Consider the following 14,765-nt stretch of genomic DNA (forward strand, 5'->3'; position numbering starts at 1 on the left):
ATTTTTATTTATTCACAACTAACATCGTGCTTTACAATTTCTATTTATTTATGTTTTTGTATTCTATTGAAATGACTAAATCATGAAATAATTCCATTATTATCAAACGCGCGCGTAATGAGGTATATATAAAATATTTTAATAGTTCAACAATTTGATATAGTACCACAAACTCGATTAGACATATTCATATCACGATACAAAATATACAAATAAAATATTAACACTACTTATAGTATGTTGGAAAGAGTTACAAAATTGTCTGAAATATGTCAATAAAAAAAAGTTAGAAAGATATAAGCCCTTAAAAAGGTTAAAGATGCAATGTATTATTTCGCGAGACAAGAAACAGAATCTTAAAATAGTAAGAAAGGACATTGTGACAGAGGTAGCTTTTGAAAGTCCCTCGAGAGATTAGTATCATCGAGCAAGAAAAGACGATTTAACATTGGCGTGGATTGTACGTCCAGGATGGAAATTTCAGTGTAGTCAGAATGAAAGGCCGAAATTGTGAAAAATACTGTCGCGACCAGCTTGCATATTCATCGGACTATCTCTTCCTTCCCCTTTTCGTCCCACTACCCCTTCCCTTTCTTTTAATTCCTCTCTACCCCCTCGTACTCAACGAGTCTACGACGAAATTCACGAGGAAACATTAAAATATGTATTTCTTGTGTGGTATGTTTCTCGAGACCTTACTTACGTTGTAACGATTCCGTGAATGATTAAAATTACCTTAACACACGTGGGTAGACCACGATTACGAAAACATAACTATCTTCATCCATTTAAGGAAAATTTGATAATCAAATAAAGGAAGAAGAGAGAAAATTGGCAATTACTTCTTAATGAGATTTTGAATTACTTCATGGACTGTGATTTAAAACTTTAGAAGGAAAAATATAATCTTATTTTTTCGATGAATTTAAACTCTCTTAATATAATTTTATGTTGCGAAAATTATATCTCATTAATTTTGGGTCTAGTCTTTATCGAGAAACGAACTTAAAGTTCTTTTAGTTACTTTTATATTTAATGTTGATTAATCTTTGAAAATTGTAAAAGGAATAAATGATATTTATCATTGGTCTGTTATTTCATCTTTGTTATTGTTCATTTATTTGCCGTCTATCAATATTATTTCCCATGAAACGTATAGGAATCTCCCACATCTCTGCTATTTCTATCTTCATTTCTCTTTTTGGTAAGATTTACGATGGAGAAAGAAAAGGAGGCCGTAAAGCGTTTGATTTCCTGAAAATACGGAACGGCGCGTTGCATGAAACGATATATCGGAGCAAACAATCCGGATATTGTGCGGTTGGATCTAAAGACAAAAGCATATGATGAAATTCTGAAATTCCGAGGAAATCCAATATCCATCGAGGGATCGAGGGATCGAGGGAAGAAGCTTGAATAGGATCTCGTTGTTAGAAGTATTTCAACGATTTCAACTCTCCTCTCTTGTCTCTCTATTTGCTTATCTCACTTTCTCCTATCTTCCTCTCTCGCTTTCCCTTATTTCCATCTTTTTCTATGTCATAGGATTTTAACGAAAATGGTATCTTCAAATTTGTCGGGTTCGTCTAATTAGTCGGTTAAGTATTCCGAATTTCAGGAATTCCTGTTTCCAATTATCGATTTTGAACCTTTTCATTCGCATATCAATGAATTCTCAACCTCTGCATTTTCTTCCAGTGATTTTTAATAAATAAAAATAGTAGTACACATAAATCAATAAAATTATTTTAGAATTGACTTAAACTTAACAACTTATGTTAAACTTATTCTATTAAATAAGCAAATTAAAAATAAAAGAGAAAATGAAAAAAGCAAAAGGCAAGTTAACCGAAGTAATTTGAGAAAAGTATTGGGCGCATTCTTGCGTACTTTTCAATAAGAAATATTTTAACGATCGAGGTGCTCGGTTTTCATTTTTTTGTTTTAATTATTTATATTTGGCTTCTTGTTCAGAGGAAAGAAAAAATTCGATAAAAATGATAATCCGCGTAAGAACGTTTTCATCATTTTCTCCCTTACAAATAGTTGTCCCACAAAGAGTTTTTATTTACGTAGTGTATACGTACCTATCTATCGCAAAAGAAAAATCTTTGGTGCTACGTTCGTATTATTGATTCACCTTTGACTCCTCGAAGCAGAGAAGTCGGCGTTCTTTTCTTCCATTTCGTCGAACCTTTCTTGCCTTCTCTTTCTCGATTATCCTATCTGCTATTCTCTCGGTTTTTTTTTCACTTTCTTTTGCTTCCTTTCCCAAAAGATTTGGAAGTCGATTTTACCAAGTGCTATACACTAAGAAAGACTAAGTGATAAAAAGAGGAAAAGATAGAGAAAAATAGAAAATCGAATTCGTATTCTTCTGGTGTATAGCAGTTTTCGGTTGGATTAAAGGGTCGATCGAGCTCAAGTAGGTTCCTCCAAAAGGACTTTTCTCAGTCGCGTCGTATCGATCCGGTACAATGAAACCATTTCGCGTTTTTCTTTTTCTTTCTCTCCCTCTGTAACTTTCTCTGTCGCTCTTTCATGCATCAGGTTGATTCTAACGATCCCACTTTTGCTGAGCGTCCAATAAGTGGAAAATTGGAACACGCGTTGGTTATCATCATCTTTTTCAATCTCTACTTCTTTGTTTCTTATTCTCTCTCTCTCTCTCTCTCTCTCTGTTGAGATATCGGTGCCTTGCTCGGTACTACGCTATTTTATTTTATTTTATTTTATTTTATTTTATCGCAAGTAATGCCAATATAGGCGTGATGTAGTTATTCGCTTGTGTTACGTGTTGTTGCGTTTGTGGGTTGTTATGTGTAGATTCTCCGCTTGATGAACTCGTTGAGTGTAGATGTATGATTTGGCTGCTATGATGTCTGCTTGTTCTTCTTTCTATTGCCGCTACGTCGTCAGAAGCTGATGGTCGTTTATTCAGAAGTTGAGCGATCGATTAATGCGTGTTAATGAATGTGAATGCAGTTATTTCGAGGTTTCTTATAAAAGACAAAATGAACATTCGTCATCCCTTCTCCTGGATAACTGTGCAATGACAGCAGAGTCCACCCACTTAATATATCGATGCAGTAAACTAATATTTGTAGACACAGTTGGAAAAGACGAAGATTTTAATCTTTGCGTTTTTGTTTTCGCCGTTTCCGACCTTCAGAAATATTACACGAATCATTCTCTACGCTATTACGCAACATTCTTTTTATTTCTCTTTCTTTCTCTCATATTTTTCTTTTTCTTTTCTTTTTTTTTTTAGAAAAACAGGTAAAATGCAAGTTTTGGTTATACCGTTGAAACTTTTTCAACCATAACCGAGCTCTTCAGTTATTCCCTTTTCCGCAAGTATACGAACCTTTAACTCTCTACCTCACGCGAATAATAGTTTCAAAAGATTTAACAACATCTTCGTCTTGAAAAGTAAAAGTAAAAGAAGACGCTAAAAGAGAATCAAGAAAAAGCAAAAGGAGAAAAAGAAGAAGAACAACAACAACGATCTTAGAAAGAAGAAAATCAAAAGAAAACGTATAACTAAATAAAAAAGAAAAATGTTGATCGTGTTAAAGGTTGTGCTTTGAAAATCGATTTACAACTATATAATACTACTTGGGAAAATGAAACGAAAGATGACTCTAAATATCGAAATATCGGTTTACCTATAAACTACGTATTACTGAGATTATACATCTAACTATACTGCACGTCATAGAAAATTGCAAAAAATCTCTATGTATATTCCCTTGTTTTAGTTTTAAAAAAAAAAAACATTTATTAAAGTTTCATATGTTATAATAAAAATCAAGAAGAGTCGAATATTTTTTGATAAACGATATCATAATTAAAAACCCCTTGCAGTATTTATGAACTTTAAAAGTTACGCATTTAGGTCATTTTGAATATACATTGATCAACTTTACCACTTTAGTATTATACAATGAAAAGAATCAAGATCTACAAAAAACAAAAGAAAGAAAAGCAAAAGAGTAAAAATTTCGATGAGTTATATTTTATAAAATATTATCTTCTACTATTTAAAATATTTCGAATTAAATTTATAACCTCTTTCTATTATATATTCTATTATACATAAATTAAAAAAAAAATCTTGATGATCTTGTTTTATGAAAAATAATCATTTACAATTTCAAACGTTTGAAATAAATTTTTATTATAAATTCGTTGTTATTTCATCATCCGATACATAACAATAACAATCCACCCTTTCACGCGCACGTACACATACGCACATATATATATATTATAAATAATATACCCAGAGTAATTGTGGATTGTTCATAACATTTGAAGCTTCGTCTATTCGTTCTTAAATTTTTCTTTTCCTCTTTGTATTAATCTTTTAGCGATAGATTGCATAAGTATAATTTACAACAAAACTTTGTCCCTTTTATTCGGTGATATAGAACTGGGAGTAAATCTGAGAATGTCGGTTATTCGTATTTACGTTAATTTTAATACCGTTATTATACGGCAAAAGGATAAGTATAGTACTCTGGAGAAGTTGAATAAATCTGTTTAACGATTTAAACCCTCCAGCTACGAGATTGTTCCTTCGGGAAAGGTTATAATGACCACTTATTAAATGTGACTTGGCATAAGCCAGTCTGAAATTGTAATTAGTCTTGTAGAATATTATCTTATATTTCTTATTCTTGTTATTATCATTTTTCTTGTTTCTTATTTTTTCTTTTTTTTTTCTTTTTTTTAAGACATTAAACCACAAAAAATATACTCGTTTATTTCAACCTCTTCTTTTATGTTCATTTTATTCATGAATGGATATAAATATACGTAAATACGTAAAATTGTCCAATGAGATTTATAAAATATTTTTTTTTTTTCCTATAATACCTCATGAAAAATTCTAATTAGATGAACACGATATCGGTCAAATGGCAACCATGTTTTTCTACCTAATTTCCTGAAAAATATTTTTTTTTGTTTAACTTCTAACAATCAAATATTCTTCATTTTATTCTTTCGTTCTTTACCCTCATACTATTGGAATACTACAAAATAACTTGAACGCTCTTGTGAAAATTTCATTTTAATGAGACTTAAATCCACATTCATGAAAACGAACGAAATACAGTGAATTTAAAGTACAATTTTATTGTAACAATCGTCGTTACAACAATTAGCATCGTTATTATTAAATCGTTATCGTTATTATTTTTATTATTATTATTATTATCATTAGTTTCATCGTAAGAAATTAAAGAAAAATCAATTACAATGTTTTCGTGTCAACGTCAACTAATTTTTGTTAGAATAATTTGCGTACATAGCAAATATAATTAAAAATGAAAATGTCAATTGTGATTGATGTTAGTTACTTTTTCGAATTTTTGAAAAAAACAAATATAGGAAAAAGATGTGTCTTCGCTTAGTCGTACAATAAAATTTATTTAAATAAAATACAATTATAAAAATAAAAAAATAAAAAACGAAATATCGAAATATATTTATGGTAAATTTATTTAATCGAATAAAATTAATATCCGTTGATTTATCCTGTATATTATATAATACGACACGTTATGAATCCAGCTATCGCGGGATATAATATCGAAACACATTGAACATGGAAATTTATCGACATTTAAATGCCAATTCGTTCCAGTAATTGCAAATGATCGGAATACTTCATATCATATGTGGAAGCTTTCGTGGCTTTCGAAACATGATCGAGTTTAGGTAGATAAAAGAGCATGAAATTAAAACGGATACGTGCGAACATTGATAATGACGATGATGATTATTATGATTATGATTACGATGATAATAAAATTGGACGATTTAAAAATCTTAAAAATGCATCGCATAAACATTAAAAAACACGTATTAATATTCTTATTTTTAAAGGATAGAAAAAACAAATAAAAGACGAAAAGATATATATGTGTGGGGGGAGAGGGAATGGAAGTTATATACATGTGATAAATCTTACATCTTATTGTCAGTAGCATTAATTGTCTGCTAGTTATTATGACGTTAATAACGTTCATTTGTAAAACATTATAAATAAATATGTATCTGATTAAGCTGTTTCTATATACGCGCGCGCGAGTCTGTGTGTGTGTGTGTGTGTTAGTACAGTTAAAAAAATAAGGGGAGATAACGAGAAAAAACGATCATAAATTATAAACCGCGTACCATGGTCCTGTCTCTCTTTTCCTTTATTTTTTTTTCTTCCTTGCCACGAATGAGAAACAGAGAAATGAATAATTCGATATTGTTAAAAAGATAATGAGAAATAAAAGAAAAAAAACCCATAAAACCTTATATACGAAGTTGAATTAAGGAGGTCAATTTTTAGCTCACAAAAAATGGGTCCATAGAGTGCAAATAAATTTATATTGTTTAATAAATTTCGTTTAATAACCGATAAATGGTCGACGCATCATTTTCATTTGCATATTTTTCGATAATAATGCATTTGTTTGCATGAATAATTGAAGAAGAAAAAAAAACGTATGCGTACATCGTGCATAATAGATTTATTTTAATGGCCTTCGAAAAATGTTTGTTTAATGTTTTGAATCTCTCGAGAATTAAATCCGCCATTGTTGAAAATGTTAAATATTATATCGTCGTTTAACAATAAGAGCCAACAATAAGAGCCAACAATAAGAGCCAACAATAAGAGCCAACAATAAGAGCCCATTTCTTGCGGGACCAAAATAAACTCTCCAATATATCTTAGTGTAAGTAGTTCTTTTTATTTTTTTTAAATTTTTCATTGTGCATTTAATTGACGACTTAACTAATTGCATAAAATTCTTCACTTATTTGTAAACCGAATGGAAGTGGTGTTCTTTTCTTCTTTTTTTGTTTTTTATTTAATCCTCCAAATTATTTCGAACATCTACCTTGAATTCCATTTTCTTCCTTCCTTCCTTCCTTCTTTCCCTAATTTTTTGTCTCATTCGTTTTTCTTTTTCTCCTGTGTCCCTCATTCTTATTTTATTTCTATCTTTTTTTTTCAAAGTCACTTTACCTATTATTCTCTTATCTTTTCGTATTTTTGTTCTTTTTTCCCTCGTTTCACCGTGAAACTTTTCAGCCTAATATTTACCCATTACTTCACCATGACCCAAATAGCTTCGAAGCTCTCGTTTGGATGGTATAAGTACGTTCCTCGAAGTAGATATATGCATGAACTTCATGTAAATCATCACCATTTCGACGATCCAGAGAATCCTGAGAAAATAAGATATATTCCAGTGTATATATATCTTTATACCTTTATATACTAATTCATGCATATCAAAAAAAGAAAAAGAAAGAGAGAGAAAAAGAAATGTATAACAAAAAGGAAGACTTTTTATTCAAAACAATTTATTAAAACTTTATAATTAATAACAAATTATACCTATCAATGATTTTAAATAATATTTTGTCATAAAATTTAAAAAGGAAAGGAAAAAAAGTTATATTATTTTAATAATGCTATTACTATACGTATAAAAAAAGAGAAAGAAAGAATTATATTTTTATTTAAATATTATTTGATCATTTATCATAATTAATTATTATTAATTATTTATCAATGATTTATATATAATTTTGTTCATATAATTGTCAACGTAATATAAAAGAAAGATTTATAGTAATTGAAAAGTATAAAAAGAAAAATACTATTGCTACGTGATTCGTAATAAATAATCGGTTTTCTAATAAACGACTTGGCACTTACCTTAACAAAGCACATCCATCGATAATGATAGCCACAAGGAGTACTCAAAATTGTCTCTTTGTCTTTCTGTTTCTCGCTTTTTCACTTCTTTCTTCTTCACTTCTCTCTGTATTCCTCAATGATACTTTTTGTCCTTTCTTCTCATTCTTTGTCTTTCTCTTTGTTTGTGTTCCACTTTCATGGTTGGCTGCTTTTTAAAAGAGTTCTTCCTTTGGACACTTGATCGATATTAAAAATGGTACTCTCTCATTTTGTTTTTCACGTTAACGTGACTTGAAATATTTTGTAATACTTTCCTATTTACCATTTCAAACATTTCCATATTTTTATTTATAACAATGGTATCAGTAATTTCAATTGTTAATTTAATATTCTAATTGAATAATATAATTGAATATTTTCTATTAATAGAAAACTGTTTTACTCTTTTTTTCTTCTTAATTTTGCAGATATCAAGGATTACTTGGATAACGAAAGCCATTTGAAAAAAAAAAAAAAGAAAAAATACAAGATGGAAGCCATAATTGATACAATTTCAAACAACTCAACGAATCTTGATAAAGTATTGATGACAATAGCACATTGACACTACTTTGACAATTGAAATAAAGCATTTGGCTTTAAAGACCGAATCGATTTTCGATAAGCCGATCATGACGCGTATCGCGAAAAGATGATGACCAGCGGTCGTTGAAGACCGCTCGAGAAACCGAATCTATATACTCCTCGTCTCAGAATGGAGGAAAACGTCAGTATAGCAGCGAATGCGACCGCCGACAATTTCGATTTTACAAATCCCTGGGTCATATTAAGGGCCACCATATTGGCTCTTTTGATACTCGTCACTATCGTTGGTAAGACAACTTTCATTTTTATTTTATACTCTTTCAATACCCCATCCTGTTTTTCCAACATTAATATCGAAACTTTTTATAATAGTAAAAAGTTTCTTATTATTATTATTCATTATTTATTTAATAATATTATTGTAAGCTTCTCTTAAAAATTAAAGAAAAGAGAAAAGGAATTTTATATAACTATATATATATTTATTTTAGTAATTTTTAATATTTTATCAATTTTAGTCGTTTATTATTACTTCTAGATGAACCAAAAATTGTTGATTAAAATAAAAATTTAATTATTGAGAATTAATCTAATTGAAAAGTAAGATTCTTAACAAACTTAATTTTAGTTCGGTATATAACTTCGTGTAATCGATGAATCCCGGAATCGAATTTGGATTCCCTTTTTTCAATCACTTCAATTACTTCAATCATTCCCGATGATATATTCGTTCAATAATTCTCAGTAACAATGTAATAACTAATAAGCTTTACGAACAACCGATTGAAATTAGCACTTATTGTTAGATAGTTAGTTGTTAAACGAACTGGATAGCGTTACCGTTAACTCGAAGCTGGTGAGTGTATCAGTAGTATAATTGATTTACAAACCATCACAACCATTAATCGTCATTCCTCTACTCTAACTATAGTTACCTATACATGACCATCTTACAACCCTCCTCACCACTACATATGTGTGTATCCGTGTAATTATAAGCACGTTAACTACTTCTCATAGGCGTAGATAAATTATTCGACATTCTTGTGTACATAAATTATTATTGCAAATTAGAAAATTTGCCTTTTTAATCGTACAATGTTTACATCGTTGAAAGATAAATTCAAAACAATATTATAGATCCATGCAATTATAAGCATGCTAATTACTTCTCATAGACGTATACAAATTATTCGATATTCCTGTTAACATAAATTACTATAAGAAATTAGAAAATATATATTTTCTATCACCAAATCTGAAAATCATTGAAATAAAAGTTTAACAAATTTCAATATTTATTTAATTCACATTTGAATTTAAATAAAATAAAATAAAATCATATAACGTAGACTTTGTTTTAATGCATAAAATTGGTTCTTTCTTTGCTCCAAAGTCAACATATTGCTGTTATCATTATTATCAATAAAAGTTTAAGATTTAAAAGAGGGTCCCTCGAATCATGGTTGAGTCGATGCCTATGTCGAGGGTTACAAGATAACAATGTCGTCGTCGTCGTCGTCGTTGATGTTTCGTCTTACCAACAAACACTACCTCACTAACACATCTGTTATATTCATACATATAAGCATAACGGGTGATCAATTTAAACCTGACACGCTTCGACCGCATATAATCTGTCAACGACAGTGACGCGGGTAATCGCTATCGCATTAAAACTTCTCCCTACTCTCGACCTATCGACCTGCATACCGATACGCTTACTTATTTCTCTAATAAAACTTATTTGATCAACCTACATTTACCTTATTTTATTATTTACTTAATTAATTTTTTTTTTAATTTCATTTCGTCATATTTATTTATATTGCTACGAGTATTCAAATATAATTAATAAATTAACTACAATTAGAAACAATCATTTATGATTTAATGTAACATATTTTGAGTGAAAATATATTTTAAGTATACTATTTATTTTATTTAAAATAAATTTATTACACATGCACACACACACACACACACTCACGCACATGTATGCATACACGTAATGCAGGAAATTTTTATATGCTTTGTACAATGTAAAGAAGAAAGGCAAACGCGTAATAATTTCCTATAAATTTAGTTTAAAAATACATTATTTATTTTATTTCAAATGAATTTATTGCACACACATACACACATTTATGCATACACGAAATGTAGACAATGTTTTTACGTTCTATGCAATATAAAGAAATATGGCAAACACGTACTAATTACTAAAAATATATATTTTAAGTATACAATATTTATTTTATTTCAAATAAATTTATTATGCATAAACATGAATCCATGAAATACAAAAATATTTTCATACGTTCCGTATAATGTAATTAAAAATGGCAAAAGCGTACTAATTACTTAAAAATATATTTTAATATAATTGATTTTATGTCAAATAAATTTAATTCAACACAAATTTACATTAAATGGAGAAAATTTGTATACGCTATATACATTGTAAAGAAAAATACTAAATAAGTACTAGTATCGTAATTTCATTTTATTAATCTTTTTTTTTCTAATATACATATTTATTGTCATGAATTATTGAATCAACTGCATTTACAATAAAAATATTTATTCAAACATAGTTACTTTAAATTATTCAATCAAATGAAACAATCTATATTTTTATTTCCAATATTTATTTTACTATTGTTTCATTCGATATAACACAAATAAAACACATACACACACATACACATACACAGAGTAAATATATACAGTAGATATATCACATTTCTAAACGTTAACTATTAATAAAATATCTTTCAATTATAATGTTCGAAGTACGCACAGATAAATAAAATCATTTTATTCCTCAAGCCACAAACGTCAACGTAATACACACACATTATTATTAAAATAATATTTTCCAAATATTAATAACACGATCTATCGTATCGTTATCACAAGTTCCTTAAAATATTACGAAATAATTTATATCACTGAAGAAGGACGATAAAATATAAGAAAGGCGGTTATAGTGTCCGATATTATAACACGTAATTTCTCTTCTTTCTTCTTTTGTATACTTAGGGATAGGTCTAGACCACTTCGAAGGGAGAGTAAAATTTTTCTAAGATGGGCACACTACGATATCTTTTCAAAGAAGTATTACTCTCATTAATAATGCATGACCGTCCAAAGTTTTTTTCCTACTAAACTTCTCACCCTTACCCTTTCTTCCCCTCTTTCCTATCGAGAAAGTATCCTCGATTTGAAAATTTTTATATGAAAGCCTCTTCCACTCGACCGAGTCTTGGAAAAGAAAACCGTGCACCTAGGATGAAAGTAGACCGATCAAGAGGTTCTTTTTATTCCAGTAAATATCGTTATGGGCTTGTCTCGAAAAAAAGTGGGAGTGAAAGAGAAAACTAGAGAGAGAGAGAGAAAGAGAGAGAGAGAGAGAGAGAGAGAGAGAGAGAGAGAGAGAGAGAGAGAGAAAAGAATAGTAGGTTATAAGTACTCGCTGGAATCTCGCCAAGAAAAGGAAAGTTAAACCTACGATAAAAATCGTGATAGCAAATTGGCGAGATTTTTTAATAACTAATAAAAAGACGTATAAATTTAGTATACTAAATTGGATCGAGCAATAAACAAAACGAATACGTCATATTCGTTTTAATTATGTCGCGAGAAAAGAAAGAAATATTATATGTTCACGTATGTACGTTGTTCGGAAAGTCGAGAAATTGTTGCTTTTTCATGGTTATAAATCGATTCGACGGATCGACCATTTATATTTGCTTTTATTTTTTTCTTTTCTGCTTTTTTTATTTATTACATCGTCGAATATAAAATACGTGCTTGAGTGTAAATGCGTGTATTGGTCAATAAAAGAGAAAAAAATTGGAAGGAAAAGTCGAAAGTATTGTAACACAATCCTACACTCAAAATGGAAGAGGAATAATAAATAAATAACCGAAAGGTTAGAATAAATCGTGGTTTAATTTAAATGAAATACGTGACCGCTTAACTGGAACGTCTTGAATCCATTGAAGAAAGGAGCGTTACGTTGGCATTTTACTTTCACTGTGGTAGAAGTGACTTAAGAATCGAGAGGATAAGGGCCTTATAAAAATGTATATACATATTTGCCTTTAGACGTACACGAATGAGAACGCTTAGTCATGTTCAAAATGTGGTGAAACGAAGCTTAAACTGAGAGGAAAATGAACGATATGACGACGAATCATTGACGATGGTTTCAACGCTTTCAGAAGGGGCTGAATAAAAAGAATCATTTTGGAAATTTATTTTATTATTCTATAATCTCTTACTTTATATCTTCTTTAATACACACATATATATGAATAGTTATAATATTTTAATAATAATTATATTATTATCATATTCTTTTATTACCTATGAATATAACACATATCTGAAAAATTCGTAATAATTTAGGAATATAAATTAGATGTATTTAAAAATATATATATATCGAGACATATAAAATTGTTACGTTAACATTTTCTTTAAATATATTATAATATATCTAAAATAATAGATTAGAATTGAATTAATTTTGAAATAAAATTATACAGATCACGGTGTAAACTATCCTGGTTATGAAAACAATGTGCAAGAAATGTTCGATTGAGTCAGAAGTAAAGCTTTTGTTAAAAAACGAAGTGGGGGAACATTATTATACTTATTACAAATGATTTATCGGCATAAAATATCAATCCCTTTCCGAACGTCCTTGCGTGAAGATTAAATCAAAGTCACTCTGTTTATTTATTTTATTTTTACTTCATAAAAGACACCTTTCATTTGTTCTACAATATCATTAACTAATATTAACGTTTTATTTTTAGATAAATTCAATAAATTATTTATATACGATTGTTAATATTTATTTAATTCATATTTTCTCTCTCATACTTTTAAATAAATCTTCTTACTTGATATAATTGAATGATAGAATATTTGAAGTTTAAAAAAACATATTTCCTTAGGGTAATTCGATATGTTTTAGATTCTCGGTAGATAAATTTCATAGAAAATTACAATTTCCAAGTTAGGAAGGTTCGCCCTAGTCAATCTAATCAATGATACATACATCGCATCGTCCTTCAGCACAACCATAACATTTTAAAACTCTGTAAACTCGATTTCGTATATATATAAATATATATACAGCAAATATACATATGTAGGTGAAAAGCATGTGAAGGAAGAACGGAAATTGTATCACGTATACTTTACCTTGCTCAGGTATCTTCTTCGATATCACACTTTCGAAGAATCGATTACGAGAGACACGTGCGTTCATAGATGTCGAAGTAGTGTGAGAAAGATAGAGAGAGAGAGAGAGAGAGTGAGAGAAAAAAATGGGGTGAAGGGTGGGTGGCAAGAGGTAGGAAGTGAGGGTTGGTCAGTTGACGCTAGGATAATCCTTGTATCTCATGGATTATGGTCGATAAGTTGAATGAGAAAAAGAACAAGACAAAGAATCGAAAATCCGGATTGTCCTGGTTTAGCTTCGTAATCCTATACATTGTTATTCTGTTACTATATGTATACATACAAGGTGACATAAAGAACTAATGAAAAATCTTAAAAGACATTTTTATTTTTAAATTATTCAAATATAAATACTTACATCTTTTATTTTACCGAACAACTTGAAATAATTATTTTAGAATATAATGCAAAATAAATTTAAAGACTTGTTAAAGGATTTTAAAAGAAACAGATCCCTCAAACGTTTAAAGAAAGAGTAATACGGATTAACTATGTTTGAATAAATATTATTGATGAGAATAAAATTAATTCAATAATTCGTAGAAAGAATAATATGTAATAAATAACATTTTTCTTTTGCCAATTCTATTATTCCGATTGTAAGCTTTTTTGTAAACTCGTAATTTTATAATCTACAGAAATAAAATTAGGTTTAAATAATATCACTTATGAATTTTCATAGTAAAAAGACTTGAGATATATTTAAATGTCTAATACAATGTATAATACATTTCTCGAATAATTTTTACGTTATTAAAATATTCTGGTGAATTAAGTCTGACCAGTGGTGGGAAGGAGGGCAAAAGGAGGGAGGGGGGATAAACTTATTGTTATATTCGAAGTAAATTATATTATATTACGAGACGAGGAATCTCTTGAAGCATGTACCGCATTACCGACTAAAATTTAAAGCAAAATGCACTTACTCTTCTCTCTCTCTCTCTCTCTTTCTTTCTTTCTCTTTCATTCTTGTACGCTTCCGTTCCATTTTCCCTTTTAGTTTTTGAATTTCCATTTGCTTCCATGGAAGAGAGAACACGGATTTCTATCCTCTTGTATTTCGTAATAGTTCTCCGATGCTCGAAATTCGAATGCATGGAAATAATAATAGAAAGCAAGTTTAGGATTACGAATGCGTTGAATATTGTATGACTAGAAAATTATTATGAAATAATGCGATATACGTAAACAAGTATAAAGTATGAAAGTA

The 14,765-nt window shown here is 29.3% G+C and overlaps 1 protein-coding gene across 4 annotated transcripts in view; it reads left to right on the plus strand.

The window, feature by feature from the left end:
- Positions 1-14,765, plus strand: part of LOC106784400 (5-hydroxytryptamine receptor 2A-like) — a 110,248-nt gene that overhangs the window by 37,636 nt on the left and 57,847 nt on the right. For all 4 annotated transcript variants that reach the window (XM_014743879.1, XM_014743878.1, XM_014743881.1 and 1 more), the window contains exon 3: positions 8,179-8,583. In XM_014743879.1, coding sequence (XP_014599365.1) covers positions 8,466-8,583 — 118 coding nt within the window. In that variant the 5' untranslated portion in view covers positions 8,179-8,465. The remainder of the gene's footprint in view (positions 1-8,178; positions 8,584-14,765) is intronic.

The sequence above is a fragment of the Polistes canadensis genome, unplaced genomic scaffold (genome assembly GCF_001313835.1).
Source record: "Polistes canadensis isolate GaletaPanama2010 unplaced genomic scaffold, ASM131383v1 scaffold_34, whole genome shotgun sequence".
NCBI classification, from domain to species: Eukaryota; Metazoa; Arthropoda; class Insecta; order Hymenoptera; family Vespidae; genus Polistes; species Polistes canadensis.